This window comes from Lycorma delicatula, chromosome 7 (genome assembly GCF_047948215.1).
Source record: "Lycorma delicatula isolate Av1 chromosome 7, ASM4794821v1, whole genome shotgun sequence".
Lineage (NCBI taxonomy): Eukaryota > Metazoa > Arthropoda > Insecta > Hemiptera > Fulgoridae > Lycorma > Lycorma delicatula.
Genome location: NC_134461.1, coordinates 122,391,468 through 122,409,804, shown reverse-complemented (window position 1 = coordinate 122,409,804; position 18,337 = coordinate 122,391,468). Strand labels below are relative to the sequence as shown.

General features: G+C 31.1%; 1 protein-coding gene across 1 annotated transcript; it reads right to left on the bottom strand.

The window, feature by feature from the left end:
• Positions 1 to 8,056: 8,056 nt before the first annotated feature.
• On the bottom strand, positions 8,057 to 15,235 carry LOC142328368 (mitochondrial pyruvate carrier 2-like). Its single transcript, XM_075372075.1, has 3 exons — positions 15,158 to 15,235; positions 11,555 to 11,751; positions 8,057 to 8,314 (listed from the first exon to the last, which is right to left on the bottom strand). Exons 1-3 carry the CDS (start codon positions 15,233 to 15,235, stop codon positions 8,272 to 8,274), a joined length of 318 nt encoding a protein of 105 aa, XP_075228190.1. The 3' UTR covers positions 8,057 to 8,271.
• Between the last annotated feature and the right edge of the window lie 3,102 nt (positions 15,236 to 18,337).

Genomic DNA, 18,337 nt, shown 5'->3' with positions numbered 1-18,337 from the left:
TACCGTCTGTTGCGGGCGCAGACGGTGGCTGGTAGAGCTTTTCCTCCTCCTACGCAAAAAAAAAAAAAAAAAAAAAAAAAAAAATTAACAGTTCATATTAAGTGCATTACTAATCTTTTTGCCAAGTGATTTTGAGTTGTAGGTGCTGTACCGGGAGTACGTTTAAATTCATGGAAGCTGTAACAAAAAAAAAATGGTTACTGATTCTCAAATGTAATATTGAAAGCGGAAAATGATTATGGAAGATAAAGAAAATTTTAGTTAAAGTGACTATAAACTGTAGTTTCAAATCTGGATTGAATAAAAAGTAAGTATTGTAAATGTCTAATAGAATTTTTAAAACGCAGCAAAATATAAAAAAACACATCTAGAATTGGGCATGATGATTTTAACAAATATTGGGTGCTGAATTAAAAACTTACAAAATTTTGTGTAATACATTGCATTTTTAGATACATACGATTTATTTACCAATAAATGCATAATCAGTGTCATACCAATATTTAAAAAAAAATATTATTTATGTGTATTCATTTATAATTTGTTTAAATCAGCTAAGTTTTCGTTATTCAAATACAGATGAATTGAAATACATTCAATACAGTTTTTAAACTATTAAATCATTGGAATTAAATTTTTTAAATAAGCTGACAAATGTTTTCTCACTTGTATGATGTTTTATCAGTTTCTCTAAATAAAAATCAACAACAGCCATCGGTGGGACCAGATTACAGTGAGGAAAGTTGTGTAACATGTTAGATACAAATTTTGCATCGACAGTGTTATTTCAACATTTGACAATATGTTTAAATTTTAACAATGTTTTATTTAAATTTTATAAAACATTTAATTATTTAAAACAAATAATTTTAATTAACTATTTTACATCTGCAGTGATAGTAGATCATAAGAATTAATTACATTGCTAGTAAGTAGAAGCAAAGTATATAATGTGCTAACACCAATCGGCTACGCATAATCTAATTACATGTTCATTCACTTCATTCGATTTAATGCTGGTAAAAGAGTAATCGATGCTACTGTTCCCATCTGTGAGGAATGTTTAGCGATTCATTCTCTGTGACCTAGCAGAAGTTGTATCTTAAGTGGTTTAATTACATAATCTGTCGCAATCATAATGCGTAGATGCAAATAAGCACAACAGATGCAAGAGATAACAATTGCTTTCGCTTTCATTAAGAATATTGATTTACATACGCGACCAGTCCCAGTGTTGAACAGAGTGAAAATGTCGCTTGAACAGGTGAAAGATTTCCTGTGTTTTAGTGGGCTTGGCCTACTCTGGGTAGAAGACAATGGGTAATTGCTTCAGCCCTCGTTTTCCTTATTAAGCCCGGCATGAAATGCTTTTTTCTTGAGAACGGCAGTGCTGTTTTGTGGGACTTGTGTCTCAAATCTTGTCGCATTCAATACTTTGTTTATCGCAAATGACATATATAAATGTCATAATTATTTTATTGACTTTTTTCAAACTACAATTTCTTCCTAGGTAAGTAGAAATAAAAAAAAATTACCGTAATAGCTGTGGTGCCTCTATCATGTTCTAAAATAAATATCTAAACTTCAATCAGATTTAATTTCTTAATTACAAAAAATTGTTCAGATCTCCTTATGCAATGTTAGGACAAATGGACAAAAACTGGCAAGTTTTACATTAGTAAAAATCTAAAGCTATTGTGAAAAGTGCATTCTCCACAATGTATAGATAAATATGGCTTTTACATGAATTCTGGTAAGAAAAAAAAAACAGTGTCTAAATATTTTGTTATTTGTATCGCTGTATCTTAAAAACATATCTGCACTAGAGTTTCCTCTAGTCGATTTCCACTCTCGGGCACTTGTACCAAAATACCAACTTTTGTAGAAATGATTTTTAAAATCCACCACCCATCCATTTCTGAGCCCCTTATTAGTTTCATTATACCGATTAACAGACAAATCTATCTTAATAAAGAGAAGGTATTCAAGCAGTATCCAAACAATAGGAGTAACAATAAAAATCTCCATGGTGAACCAACAACTAAAGCCTTTGAGTGGCTTAAAGTGTAAGGTTATGCATTTTCATTCAGAAGAATAACAGCCATTGAGAGCAGCCTGCACAGTTTGAGTTGTCTAACATACTTCAGTTCATAATAAGACTGATATGGCTGCAGTCCCAAGCTCCATCAATTCTGCTAGTAGATTCTTTTGTTCCCAAAATGTTGTGACAATCATTTTTCAGTTCAATAATATCATCTGAATCTGTATGGCTCACTTCTCTCTGATTTTCTGGCATCATGACTATGTCGCTTGCAATATTAGTATAAACATGAGATTATCATCTACAGATTTTAGTTTCACTGTACGCTTGCTCACAAAAAATGAATTACAAGTTGGAAACAGCGATATCATCATGTCTTTCATCAATTGCTGCTTTACCAGCACTAAACAGAATGAAGAAGTGGTTGAACAAGTGATTACATTATAAATTCCTGATCTGTGACTTCTGTGTTATACAAGTCACACAAGATACAAGTGATACCATATAAAGATGATTTCTATACATTTATTATGACACAATATAACCATTCAATGTGATGAACAGAGTAAAAGGACCAATTTCAGGGCTGAATATCAGCTACAGTTTAGTCAACATTGTTCTGGTATGCAATAATTTTGAGGCAACAGCATCAGAAAAACAATTGAAATATCCATTTTCCTCAGCAAGCCTAACTCGTGATGTTGAGTTTTTATTAAGACTGGCTCAGCGTTTTTTTGGGAATAGATATGTGTCATGTCAGGTTATCTGTTAAGTTGTGATACCTTCAGAGACATACAAATATTAATTATTATTATTATTATTATTATTATTGTGAATTAGACTTCTTGAGTCGATTGGAATCCCTTTTCCTCAAATAGATTCCGTGAATATCAATTACATTTTTGAGCTTTGTCCTTGATATAATTCTGGATTTATCTCTTAGACTGAGGCAATAGCTACTTTCTTAATTTCCCCTTAACAGAGTGATATCTGTCTGCTTATGAAACTTATTTCCCTGGAAAATTATTATACTGAAAGCACAACATACTAGACTTTGATATCTTGATGAATTAATTTACATTTCTTATAATTTAATTCACCGAATTTCTTCATAACAGAAAGCATAAAGATAAATTTTATATAATTTATTTGTGGATTGACTTACGCGTGAACTGTATGTCATTAAACAAATAATTATACTAGTACAACTTGTAGATTTGTTTGTTAATTATTTGCAATAATTCAATAATAACTAAACAGGTAAGTTTTCTTTTTCAGCAATGTCAGAAGGAGTACTGAGTTTTTAATTTAATTATTATAATATATAAAATGTGCAAAGCAAAAAGTAAAAACCTTTAAAAAGTTTATGTAGAAAAGTGGTAACATCAACATACATTAAGTGTCCGGAAAGACAGTTGTAACAAAAGATTAGATGGGCTCTTACGAAAAACAAATATTCCACAGGTTTTTTAAGTTCAGAGGAAACATTTAAAAGGATTACGAAAACTTGAGATTAACTCATCGCTTCTTGATTCTATAAATCTTTGTTTATTTTATTATAATATTTAAAGGTTTTGCTCTATATTGAAGCTTATGAATGTAATTAAATTACAATATATGAAAAATAATTTGTCTTGAAGATCAATACAATATTAGTAATGAAGCGATTAATTTGGATAACATCGAAAGTTCCAAGTCTTTTAGATTAGTTCATATAAGAGATGAAGCATATCCTGGCGGGTTTCAATGTATCTACCAAAGAGAGAAACAAACGATCTGCTTAATTTTAAAGGGAAAATTTTTAAGTTTTTTGGGATAAGAGTGACATTTACACTTTCACTGTTGGGAAATTATATTTATAACCACCGATATTCTTTAACAGAATTTACAAAATTTGCTGGAATATTATAATTTTCAAACTAAAACTAAAAAATCACTTATTTTTCTTTGAATAAGTGTTAAGAGAATAAAGCTCGTCAAATGAAAACACCTTTAAATCATTAATTCACTTTCAGGCATGAATTTTATTTGTAAGCTGTAAATTATGGTAGTAAATAATTTACATTGTTATCCACTAAAAATTTCTGTACCTGCCTTAATTTAAAATTATATTTTAATAAATGATGTCATTCTGTCATTAGAGAATTTTTAACAGTTAAGCCCAAAAATATAATACCTATAAATATACCTATAAATATCTTTTGTGAACAAAACCAAAAAAATGTGGATATAGTGGTTGTTATTTTTAAAATATTGTTACTATAAATTTATATGTAAATTATAATACTATCGCAAACTGTAATCCCATTTTACACTTTATAATTTTCACTGTACTTATTCTATCTCTTTTTAGAGCTTATTTATTTTTAAATTTACTACAAAATGAAGCTGTATTTGTCATAGATCTACTAGTTCATCAAATGTAACAAGTACATCACATATTATCAAGATACCTCAGAACTTACTAATGAGAAATAAATTTTTAAAAAACAAAAAAAAGAAGAGAAAAAATTGATTGATAGATAGATAGAGCAGTTGATGGTAATAAATGGACTTTTACTCTGTTTTTCATACACAGAATCTGTTCTTAGTGTTCTGCATTACCTATCCAAATGCTACTTGATCAGAGTAAGATGTGTATTATAACGTACTTAAAATATCATACTCAAATCCATGATAATTAACAGAAAGTGTATACTTATATTACTATGTTTATTCTGGATAGATATTACTGTGCAGTGTACTGACAGGACACTGTCTGTTACTTAACAGGACTGCTGTTACTTAACAGCAAGTGTACTATTATATTTATAAGGTAATTTAATTTTTATATTAGCAAACACGTCTAACAAGACGTCGCCATTTCCCAGTTTCTGGAAAATGTTTTAAATTCTTTAAGATAAAAAATTTCATTTTCTATTTTCTAGAATATTTCTAAAACATTTAGTTATACTGATAAAACAACTTAGTAGCTGTGGTATCAATCAGTATCTGAAAAGAAACTTGCTTTTCAAGCCGTACTTCACAAATTGTATACAAGTAATAGAAATTTTATCATTTGCCAAGAATACACGTGTAAATTTAGGTCCTCGCTTCAAGATGTAGAGTATGCTGGTGCGCCTCGGGGAAAATTTTTTGCTTTCTTTATTGTTTATTAATGATCTGCGCAAAATCTTGATCTTCATTACAACTCTTTTCACAGATGATACCGCTGTAATCATTTCTAAAGATAATTACAAAAATGGATAGAAACTTTCACAATTGCAGCTTTAAAAATTTTTCACTAAATTCATAATTAATTTATTTACCTTAACGTGATTTCATGTGTTTGATTAAATAATTAATATGAACTTTAAATACATCTATTTCGTTTTACAAATTTTATACTCAGTTCCGATCAGAAAAACCATTTATTTATAAAGTAGGAAGTTAGGTTAAATAATCTGTACAAAAATCTACCTTACCAACAGTTTATATTAAATCCCAAACGCTTTGGATCATTTGACTATCCACAGTAGAGAGATTGTTTTGTAATCTAAAACTTAAAACGTAAATAAGAAATTATATATTAACACAACAGGTCTTCTTGGCAGTACAGAATTTAATTGAGTTAGACAACTTGAAAATGATTAATTTAAATAGAAAATCACGATATATAAATTTTTTTTGTTGAGATTCCTGGTTTTATAAAAATTGTTGGAAAATCTAATATTTAAATGAAATTATCCGGGCTGTAATTATGTTTATTTTATAAAATGTGTTTAGCATAATTAGATTTATCGAAACAGCCTTTCTTTATACTATTATTATGTTGTTTAGCTCTAATAGAAACAGAACGGTTGGTCATAACAATATATTTTAGACGGCAGTTTTCGCGTTTTAAACTATACCCATCTTGTCTATCTATGATATTTATTTCATTATTTTAGTAGAATCGCTATTGTGTATAAAATTTATATGTTTTTAAAAAGTTAACTTAAAAAGTAATAGAACTTTAAATACAACTATTTATGTTATTTTTTTTTCTTTAAATTGAGATTATACCAACCGGGTTGGTGAACGTGTCTGCAAATCAGCTGATTACGTAGTCGCTAGTTACAACTTTCAGAGCCTGTTAGTATGATTTGTATTAGTTTGTATTGCTATTATTTCAGAAGTATTACCCTCGGTGATTCACGGAGACTACAGAAAAAAAAAATTAGAAATTGAGATCACGTTATATATGTATATATCAAAGTTTTTTCCGTGATTTGCATAACCTATTCTGCTTCTGAAATGAAAAAAAAAAACATTTTATTAAAAAATGCTAAAATGCTTCGTTTGTAACTAACGGTTAATTAAAGATTTCGCTCGGGTTCAGCAACCCCGGTGAAAGAGGTGGTACTGAAAATTTATAGGACAATAATTAAGGGGCAAAATTAGTGATTTCTGTGGGTTTTTTACCTTTAAAATTGAATAAAATAGCTACCAAAACAGTATCTGCAGTAGTTTTTAAGAAATCTGGGATGAAAATCAATAATTTAGATTAAAAAACCCGTTATTATGTTTGATCTACAACTTTGTTAAATGGGTAATAAACATGTAAAACCTTTAAATAAGACTTTTAGAGAATATAATTCTGAACATAATTGTGCAAGATAAGTCGAATAAACCAAAGAAAGTTTAGAAAAATTAGAATTCAGTTTAGAAACAATACAGTAAATTGTACCTACCAGTTTATAATAAATATTCAAAACCAAGCCCACTAGTTTCATAACTTCCCTTCTGTACTGCTTTTGTAGCTCTTTATAGTACTTCAGGGCTATCCTTAAGTTTCTCAGCAGCATCCGTAATGCAAACAATTAATTTCTCATGAGAATGTATTTTTGTCTTATATACAATATTTTTCACGCGTCCCAGTTGGAAAAATCTAAAGGTATTCTTGGTGGCCAGAAAGGTGGACCTCCACGACTGATCCATTTCTCAGGGAAATGATGGATCCATTAGGTTTATTTATTTTATCAGTTTTTTTTTTAACTGAAGTATTTTAAAGCCCATTTATATCTTTGCAGATTTCATCAAATGTAGGATCATCAAGACAGAAGGAGTACAGCACTTGTCAACTTAAAACCGAAGAATTCAGATTAAATTGCAGCTATTTGAGTCTTACCTTAAATGATGCTACTACTAGCGTCATTACTGGTTGTGTATGCTACTACTCTCATCTGCTGTTGTCAATTGTAAACTGTTCATCCTTCAGTGCTGTATAGTTTCATTCTTTGTAGTTGCATTTTCTAAAATGCCTTATTCAATCAAGCAGTAGATTGATATATAAGCTTAACAATATATAAACTTAAGCGCAATGTGTATAAGCTTACGAGCTTATACACGTTGTGGATCCTTTCAAGAAACACTTCAAATATTCGGTAGAAAAATCTCTGAATGCTAAATTTTATACCAACAGAGTGGTATAGAATACCAGTTTCAAAATTTTTCATGATTTAAATTTGAAACCGTATTGTGCAACAACTTGAGAGAACAGAGGAGTTGAAACATTTTAATTATTGTGACAGGCTTCTCAAAAACAATGTTGAGAGACAGATAGAGCCAAAGCTGTATTTTATCTCAGACAAGGCATGTTTCATTTATCTGGATATGTACAGCTTTGCACAGCATCAGGTATTGGATGACTGAAAATTCTCACAGTTGTTTGAATGTCCTCCTCATGACAAGAAAATTGGTGTATGATGTGCTGTTTTTGGTAATTGTATAATGGGGAGACTAATATTTTTTGATCGGACTGTCATTACAGTAGTGTACTGTACAATTCTGACCGACAGAAGAATGAACTGTCAGCAAAAAGTGGTGGTTTCCCATTTCCCCAGGTTTCTCTTTTTTTTGGAGTTACTTAAAGGATAAAGTTTACAAATAAAATCACTACATTATCAATGAACTGAAGGCATACATTCAACAAGAAAGCATTTTGCAAAAAGTGCTAGGTATGATCACTCGAGCACAAAGATGCAATGCTGCATTAACCATAAAATATAAAACAAATAGTAATAAAATAAATAAGTTATACGGCATTCTGTGGTTGACTTAAATTATTTTAATTACACTACTGCACTACACCTTTCAACAAAATAACTTCTGCCCACAAAATTTTTTTAAATCACTATTTTTTTAAACTTTTTGCATCACAAATTTTATTTATTTTTTTGTATTTATTAATAACTAATAAGTATTACATTTCATAATTTGTTTTCTTCTTTAATTTTTAATGACCTCTGATATCTGTAATAAAAAATTATATTAATTTTATAAAAAAATAAATAAATAGTTTTATCTAAGTATTTTTCAACACAATACTAATCACTAAGCAAATGTTTTTCTCTGAAGGTTACATCTGTAAAACATTATGAATTCTATATATTTCATACCGAAATGAAAGTTGTTCCTACTGTTATTGTTATTAAGTATTAAAATTTACTGAAGAAAATCTCCACAAAATTCAGAAATTATACAAAATGGTACCTTGCTTTTCTTCATTATTATAATTGAAATGTTCTATAACTTTCTTTAGAGGTTTTAATACAAGAAGTAACACTTCAGAATTAAAATTATTATAATAAAAACAAAAATTATTATAATAAAACAATCTATGATCAATTTTAACATGAGAACTATCTGCTTAATGCTATTTCAGCTCTCATTAAAGTAATTATTTTTGTTGCAGGATACTTTTAAAAATACTATCATGATATACAGTATGAAAATAGTTTTAAAGAATTAAGCAAGAATTATATCATAGGAATTGATGAAATACATCTGAATTACCTGTTGGTATATGAAGAAGTAAAACTGGAATTTATAGATTTTAATAAGAATGCAATAGCAAAATAAAAAACAGAGCAAATACAGGTGAGAACTATCACACAATCACTTTAATGTGCTTATAAATCATGTAAGGTGTATTAGTTGAGGCCAGTTCAATCTCAGGAACAGTATAGAGGTACAAGAGAGGTGGTCATTCTAGTCCTTAGACCAGGGGTCTCAAAATATTCTAGCCTAAGGGCCATACTGACTCGTCCACAACCTTGGAACCTTGAGAGCCTAGAGCTAACTAGCTCATGATACCATCCTACCGTAGTTTCGAAATACGTGCAAATTTTCATTTCAGGACTAGCTGGCGAGTGAGATATCTATGGCACAGGGACCGAGGGTGGACTCCACTCCGTTCATAATTTCAATTGGTACTTATGAGCAAGGACATTTCATTGCGGCAGAGGTAGCCGATGAGTGTGCTGTGCATTACGTATTGTTACGACTACTTACGACCATGCTAAATGTATAGTAGTGAAATTTTGTGGAGTAGAGAAATAAGTGCAGGATGTTGAAAAACTACAGTAGTGCAGCGATCTGAAAAGTTATACGTAGTGCGACTAGTGTGTTTTGTGACTATGGTTTTTCAGTGAAAATACAGTGTGTTTAATTGTGGGAGTTTAATTTAATTAATTAATTAAAAGTGTAATTTATTAGTATTAATTGGCATTATTTTGATTTGAAGTTACGTCTCTTTTGTGTGGATTTGCATAAATATGGAAAAGAAATGAAAGATAGAGAGTGAGTGCAGAACATTTAAAGAGCAATGGGGATATCAATATTTGTGATCGAGTCAAGTAATAAGGCAATGTGTATAATTTGCAAAAAAACAATATCAGTTCTCAAAGAATACAATATAAAATGTCATTATGAGACTAAACATTCTCAGAATTACTCCAGATTTACAGGAAGCCTACGGTTAGAAAAATATGAATCTTTGAAATGCAAATTGAAATCTCAGTAATTGTTGTTTAAGAAAGTAAATGCTGAACCAAAAGCAGCAACTTGGTCAATCCATTTGAAGTGACCCAAGAGTCAAAAAAAAATTAAAACTTAATTTAAACAGTACTAAGATTTTTCAGAACTTCAATTGGAAATGACTGATTTGCAGTGCAGCGATATTTTTAAAGAAAAATATTTAAATCATCATTGCTGGAATTTTATAAGCGTCTTCCACTCACACAGTTTGATCAGGTGCATAAATTTGCTCGTGTCTTTTTTTCTGCTTTCGGCACTACTCATATACGTGAAAAAATATTCTCCAAAATGAAATATATAAAAAATATTTATAGACCCAAATTAACCGATTATCATTTGAAGTCACCGTTGACATTTTCCATGAATAAACTCCACAACTGCAAACAATTGTCAGTGGAAAGTTACAGCTACTTAAATCTCAATAATCATAATTGTAATGTTTAATTTCATTATGGGAATTACCTATGTACGTCACGTACTGTTGTTTTGGAGATAAATTTCATATCATTAATTACTTAAAATATTCAATTTCATTATGTATGTTAGTTATTGTATTTCTTAATCGGTCGTTAAATAAAAACATCTGATTATTTTGTATGATTTACATACTTTTTAAATAATTTTACAATGTAATCAAAATAAACTGTAGCCGGTTATTGGGCATGTCGATGGGCTGGATTGGTGGTGCTCACAGGCTGTAGTTTGGAGACGCCTACCTTAGACTAAAAGGGAAGGTTTAAGAGTTATACCTAAAGACATTCAGAGATCAGAGAGGGGGTTTTATAATGTAGAACAAAATAAAGTTTTGTTGATGTACTCATCATGAAATGTAGCTTAATTTCTGAAAATAAAAACTCGTTAAAAAATTCCCTATCATGATAAAACCTATCCTGTCAGTAGAAAATTCAAATCGTTTAAATTTTTGTCCTTTGGATAACCTTTCATAACATCTGAATTTTATAATCAATTAAACATAGTTGTTTTTTAAATGTAAGTGAATAGTTGTTTTTGGAACACTCAACTCTACAGAATACTTATGCGCTGATTTTTTTCAGGCTATGCAAATATTGTTTATATCTGAGTGTAGCTAACTTAAACTTAACAAATCACAAAACACACCAAATATTCTGAATCGTAATCATGGTGACTAACAAGCTGCATACAGCTACTGAGCTTGTAACAAAGCACATATGTGCTGGCATAGAACTTGTTTACGAATCGAAAACTTTGCCATTTCTCTTTACTTTGGCATACAATTCAAGTCATGCTTGTTCCAAAACTGTAACTGGCTGCAACTTCACCATTATTTTACTGACACTGTACAAACCATGATGATAATATTTTTCCCAAAATAATTTAGAACTACATTTTTATTTTATGAATTTTTTTTAAGAACGTTTATACAGATGTAGCAAAATAATGTACAGGAGAAAACAGTAGCACTTAAAATAGTTCCATTTGCTTCACTCTGTTCAAAAGAACAGCCTAATAGTCGCACGTTTTGAGAAAATGTATTAAAAGGTGGAATCGACTGCAACTTATATCTACTAAAAGCAATAAAAGAAGATTCATACTTGCATACCTAAAAAACATCCACAATTGTTTTCCAAAAATATATGGACTAAAATCTAAAATTAATTTTACATAAAATTTGTCTTAATTAGTAATTATTACCTTACGGCTCTTGTAAGTTGATAAAAATTAGTAATAGCAACAAAAACATTCACACTGAACAAACTCCAGTTCTTTGGTATAATGACAAGAGAGTATCTTGACCATACAACACCAGTTGTAGCTAATGCAGATGACTGTGAAACACTCAATTTTTCAGCTGGACGTTGAATGTCACCAAGACCAGCTATTACAAGGCCCTGACAAATAAAATAAAATCTTTTATAAAAATTTACAGTTTTGTGCATGTTTGTATGTGTGTGTGTGTGTGTGTGTGTGTATATTGATATATATATATAAACACGAGGTTTGTTTAAAAATAGACCAATCTTTTTTATTTACGCACCAACAAAGATATTTAATTTAGTAACATTTAGTTGACAGCAATGTCTTCTACATAATCTCCTCTGTAACCACCTGTTTTTGGATTGTTGATATCTCGTTTAGTGTTCATGTTATTGTTATTTGGGTGCAATATGTTTAAGTGTTAATAGTGATTTTTCTAATGTGCAATTTATTGATGATTGAACTTTTGTCTCAATGTCATAGCCGTAACCCCAGCTTTCGTATCCCATTACGATCCTTTGCATGAATGTTTCATCATCGGGTTGTTCAAGGAGTTGCCAGCATTTGTTCACTCAATGTTCTTTCTGCTGTTAGGTCATCAAACAAGGAACAAACTTTTGTAACTCTATGCATGTTCAATTTTTCAGTCAAAATGTCATGGCATGATCCAATTGAGATGCTAACCCTTTCTGAAGTTCTCTGACAGTCAATCGGCAATTTGTACACAAGAGACCATTAATTTCTTGAACATGTGTCATCAGTTGAAGATCTTCTTGGTCGAGGGTTATCTTCAATTGACTGACAACCAGTTTTAAATTACGAAAATCATTCGTAGCATTGCATATGACCCAGAGCATCATCTCTGTAAGCTTCTTTCAAAACTTAAAGGGTTTCTGTGAGTTTTGTCCAGTTTCACGCAAAATTTTACGTTGTATAGTTCCTCCTGAAAAACGCACATTACAAAAATCACTACTAACATTTAAACATGTTGCACTCTAATAATAATAACAATAACATGAAAACTAAATGCGATATCAACAATCCAAGAACATGTAGTTACAGGGGAGGTCATGCGGAACACAATGCTGCCAGCCACACGTCACTAAATACCTCTGTTGGTACATAATTTAAAACATTCTTGTCTTAAACATATTTGTCTATATATATATATATATATATATATATATATATATATACATAGACAAATATGTTTTTATATACATTAATTTATTTACATTAAATATTTTATAGTCCATTTCTTTTTCTCTGTACATAACTATATATAATATAATATTTTTTCAACCTCCACAAAGTACAGAATTACAGAACTACTTTTTTAAATTCATCAAAACGTTTTCAGGCCCAAGCCCTTCTTCGATGATATTTTTTATTTTAATAAATTCTTCTTTGTTTTCATTTAGACATTAATTTTAGCTTTTTACATTTTAAAAATTTCAGAACAATTGTTTTGAAATTTTTAAATGTTTTAAATTTTATTAACAAGCAATTTTTACAAAATAAAATGTAAAAAGCTAAAATTAATGCGTAAATGTAAACAAAGAAGAATTTATTAAAATAAGAAATATCATCGAAGATGGGCTTTGGCTTGAAAACGTTTTGATGAACATAAAAAGTAAAGGTAGGAGTGTTCTCTAATTCTGTACTTTGCGGAGGCTATAAAAATAATATTGTATTATATTTTTACTTTTTCAAACATTACATACCTCTTATCAAATAATTATTAAAAAATAAATACTTAAATCCACTAGGTACAATAAAAGCAGTGGCAGCTCATAGCTAAAATTAGTGGCGATGTTGCTCCAGAAAACTTTTAGCTTTTGTTTCATAATTTTCTAAGAGGAAACAAACATCTATAAAATGTTAAAGTTTTCTATAAAAAAAAGAATCGATCAGAGTAACTAGAAGCAGGATAATAATTTAATTCTACACTATATCACATTCAAGAATAAGGTACATGGTTTTAAGCACAACAGATGCAGAAAAAAAAATACCTTCCACCAGCATGCAAGGGTCAGCACTGCGGGAGCGACAGTGCTCTCTCTCCCTTATAGCCTTGTGTGTAACTTCCTATGTGTGCACATGCAGAACAACCAAACACCACACTGCTGGAACTGTGAAAAGCACAGTTTCATACAAAGATTTTTGTATCTTTTTCATAAGTTGTGAAATGGCTACTAACATTAAGCTCAGGGATTATATATTGTACAAGTACATAAAAAGAATTAAAGAAAAAAGGAATTAATATCTAGTGGAAATAGGAGTGCTGCAGTTCCTAAGTGCCTATATGCAAGCCGTCACTGAATAAAAGGTACGAACACTCATCTATCTATAGTGATTTCAGAGCTTTAACTCAATCATCAGCAGACCAATTTTTTGTAAAATTCACAATTATAAATAAAATATAGTTATTTAAAAAAAAAAAATAGTTAAAATTTTAGAATCATTAGTAAAAATTTCCTATATCCCATGGTAACATAGGAGTTTTCATGGTATGAGGTATTTAAAAAAAAACTTTATTTATAACTATGTTCAGGTGGTCAGGAAGTCACCGTACCCTTAAAGTTAATGAAAAGTATGAGTTAGGAGATTTGTTTAGAACATATGGTATTTTCATTGGGATCAGTTGGCAACAGTTTTTTACGTCACACACTCTGAGCAAAAGACAGTTGTGCAAAAATGGTTGACATGAGTAGTTACAGCATCGAGGAGTAGTTAATGATAAGTGTAAGAGGTTCATGAACAACATATGAATCAAACAATGAAGCTAATTAGCGATATGTTTCGGTAATAAGCCGCCATCACAAAACAACAATGTTGGCTTGGGTAAATGTGCATTTGAAATAGGCAGTGTTAAAGGTAGACCACAGAGTGGATAAAAGTTAATGCAGTTGGAAACACGCATTGCTGTTGCAGTTTCCATTGAACAATTCCTAATGAAATCAACTTGTAAACGGTCAGCTAAACTTCATATACCACAGACAACAACGCAAAATCATATGAAAAAGGACTTGAAAGTTAGGCCATTTCGTCCAATGTTCATCACTGGACTGTCAGACTGCAAACATGGAACGTCATGCTGCATCCTGTTGAGCTTTATTAGAAAAATTCCCTGCTGCAGTGCACCGTGGAAAGGTGCTTTTTACAGACAAATTTGCAATCTATTGCAGTTCATATGGCAGAAATGTGTTATTTTGGGCGAAAGAAAATCCTATTATGCAACAGAGTTGGAAAGAAATCCACCGCATGTCATGATATGAGCTGGAATGACAACTCGTCATTTGCTTGGTTCATATTTTTTTGATGGGCCAATGAATGCACAAACTTAAGATGTTGAAGGCACGATTAATACCACAACTTCAAGAGAAGGATCTCATGGAACAAGTACAGTTGCAGCAGGATGGAATACCTGCACATGTTGCTAAATCAGTCTACGTGTTCCAGGATGTTGGATTGGCTGCGGTATTCCAGTGTCACCAGCTCCATTATCATGACCACCATGAAGTCCTGATTTTAACACACCATTATTTTTAGAAATTCTAAAACACCAATAGAAGATGACTTTTCACATTCGTTTTTATTTTCAATCTCAACTAACATACTTATACGGATAGAACATATTTGCATTTGAGTGGAGGTTACTTTTTGAATACATAAAGATTGACGGTAAATACAAACCCTATTAATTTTGTGTGAAAAGTTGTCTTTTGTATTCTGCATCTTATAGATAATGGTTCACTTTTTTTTCATAAAAAGGTGTGATGAATGGTTCTATAGTCACCACACTCCACAGCATTATTCTTTTTTGGCAATGCAATAAGCATTGATTTCAGCCAATGTGTTGGAATTTCCCCTGAGCATAATATGAGTTGAAAAACTGGCCAAAACACAATAGACAATTGATCGTCCTTCAGTAGTTTTAATAGTGTGCCGTGCATTTTTTCAGGTCCGACAGCTTTACTATTTTTCATATTTTTAATTGCTTATATCATATCTTCTTTCATTTCATCTTCATCTAGACTTTCTTCTTGACCAGAATTGACATTATCCAGCATACGCTGTGCAGGCCTTGCATCACCAAATAATTCTTTGATGTATTTTTTCCATTTAGCATTTTTGTCATTCTCCTCTAGTATCATATTATCATGTTTGTCTTTCAAGTTATTTAGTACCACTTTACAGTACAAACCAGTGAATACTTTCATTTTCTTATGGACATTGAAAAAATCGTGTTTAGTCTACACCTCTTTGATTTTTTGACACTTCATCTTCAGCTATTCATCTTATGGATCTTTCTGCAAATAATTCTGCCCAGTCTCATGCACTCATTTCCATTACCTTTCGTCATTCTTTATCACTCGTAAATTCTAATATTTCAGTGGTCATCTATGCATTCCTTCTACTACATTGCAAGGCAAGGTGCCTCATTCTGAATTCTAGACTGCCCTTCCTTCTACTTTTCCCAGATGACATTTGGGTCTGTTACAGACTGCAATTCCACCATTAAATCTTTCATTTCTTTCGTAGCATGCATATGAATATCTGATTCTAGCAGCTTGCGATCATTAATCAGTTGTGGTGACGGTGATTTGCCCATCTGTGGAAAATGTGATTTTAACATAATAACAACTAGGTTGTAATCAGAATTCACATCAGCGCTAGGATATGTCTGCTCACATTTAACATATTTCTTCATGCTGACCTCTACTGAATTTTGCATTCCAATCGCCCACCCAAGACTATGGTGATTTCACCTCTTAGTGAGTTTTAATAATGTTGCAATCTGTTCATAGAACCACTCGATTTCCTTGCCATCCTTGTCTGCAGTAAGTGCATAAACTTGAATAATATTCAGAAGTCAAATTAGTTAACTTGATTCTTTCCAAAAACAGAACGTAATCCAAAACCCCATTACCAATGTGTTCAACCATCAAAACAGGAGCACCCACTCTGTGACTAGGATCATTCAAACCGGAATAGAAAATCACTGCTTTGTCCAGCTTCACACTTCCGCAGCCAACGCCCTCACTAAGTCCAAGAATGTCTGTTATATAATTGCTTCCTCTCTACATCAGTGTTATGCAGTTTACCAGCTTGGAACAGACTGTGAATGTTCCATGTGGCTAATTTTACGTTCCTATTGTTACTGCAGCTTTCATTTGTCAAGGAGTCGGTGCAGCCCCATCTGGAAATCCAATTGGGGGCTGTTTTACTTCCAGCTGATGATTTTACAATAACTCATGCCATGTTGACTGTTGACAATACTCCACTGGTTTCCCGATGTCTTTTGGGGGATTTTCTATCAGGGTTTACTCCTCTATAGCATGGTCTCATTTTGAGACCTTGGAGACTCTTCTACACATCCAACACAGCATGTACTTGGCTGGGGTACATAAACGTGCCACAGGTTCTGATTGCCATTTCATTTCTCCTTCTGTGGGACTAGCACCATATGATGGTTGAATTCAAATAAGTTTTCTCAAATCTAACTTCAACTTCATTTATGTAAGCTATTTTTAAAGATTGAAGAAGTATGTTTCATAATATTTGATACAAACATCTCATCATGTAGTTCATGATAATTACTGATCTTAGATTGATTTTTAATTTTTGTATAATTAGTGTTGTTTTTTTTTTAACAAAAAATAATTTCTGAACAAACTGAAAACAGTAATACAAGTATCATCCTACTTCTTGTACCTTTGCCAGCCTGAGAGTTGAGATAAGATATTGCAGTTCAGCCAAAGTAATCATTACGGTATCACATCCTTAGACGGCTCAGCAGTTTATAAAGAAATTCACCCCTCATTTGAAATGATATCAATAGGAAGATGACACCCAGCTATGTACAGAGTTTGTATGTATCTAAACAAAAAAATATTCATTTTTGACTACATGTTCAAATAAAACGAAAATGACAATTTCCCTTTTGTTTTCCTTCTGTCCCCTATTTTGTGTTTTTCTTCAGAAATACTTATATCAAGATCAGATTTTATTCTCAATACAATGAAAGGCTTATCATGTTTGCTAATAAAACATACTTTTATAAAGATATTGAAGATTAAAAAATTGACATCACCACCATTTTAGAATTAGTAAATATGATTACAAAATAGATGATAATTTTTTATTTATTAATTAGAGAAAGTTGCTTAAACATATCTACCCTGTACAAATGTTTACATATTTTTGTCCAAAGAAGAGATGGGATGGACAAAAAGTGGTAGATCCAGAAATTAATGAATTAGATACAGCAGAAAGATGACCATTATGAAAGAAATAGAAGAAAAATAATACAAATGATTTGGTTATGACTAAAAAGAGACAGAAAGAGAAAGAATAAACCAAGGTCAGAATGGAAAAGAGACATTTCAAGGTAGAGTCAGAAAAGAGCATAGTGGCCATGATGAAAATAAAGATTGAAAATTAGAAAAATATTAAAATGATTCCTCAATCCAATCTTTAGATAAAATTTTTTTTTAGCAAACACAAAATGGATGGCAGAAGAAAAACGAAGGGGAAATTACCATTTTTTTATATAGAACTTTTTTTGTTCATTTTGAAATGTAGAGGCAAAAAAATGAATAGCCAGATACACGTTTTTGTTACACATTCCACATTTTAAGTGGGCATTTTCAGTGAAATATTACCTTCAGATAAAAAGCAGCATCAAAAAAACTTCCTTATTTTTGTGTCATAATA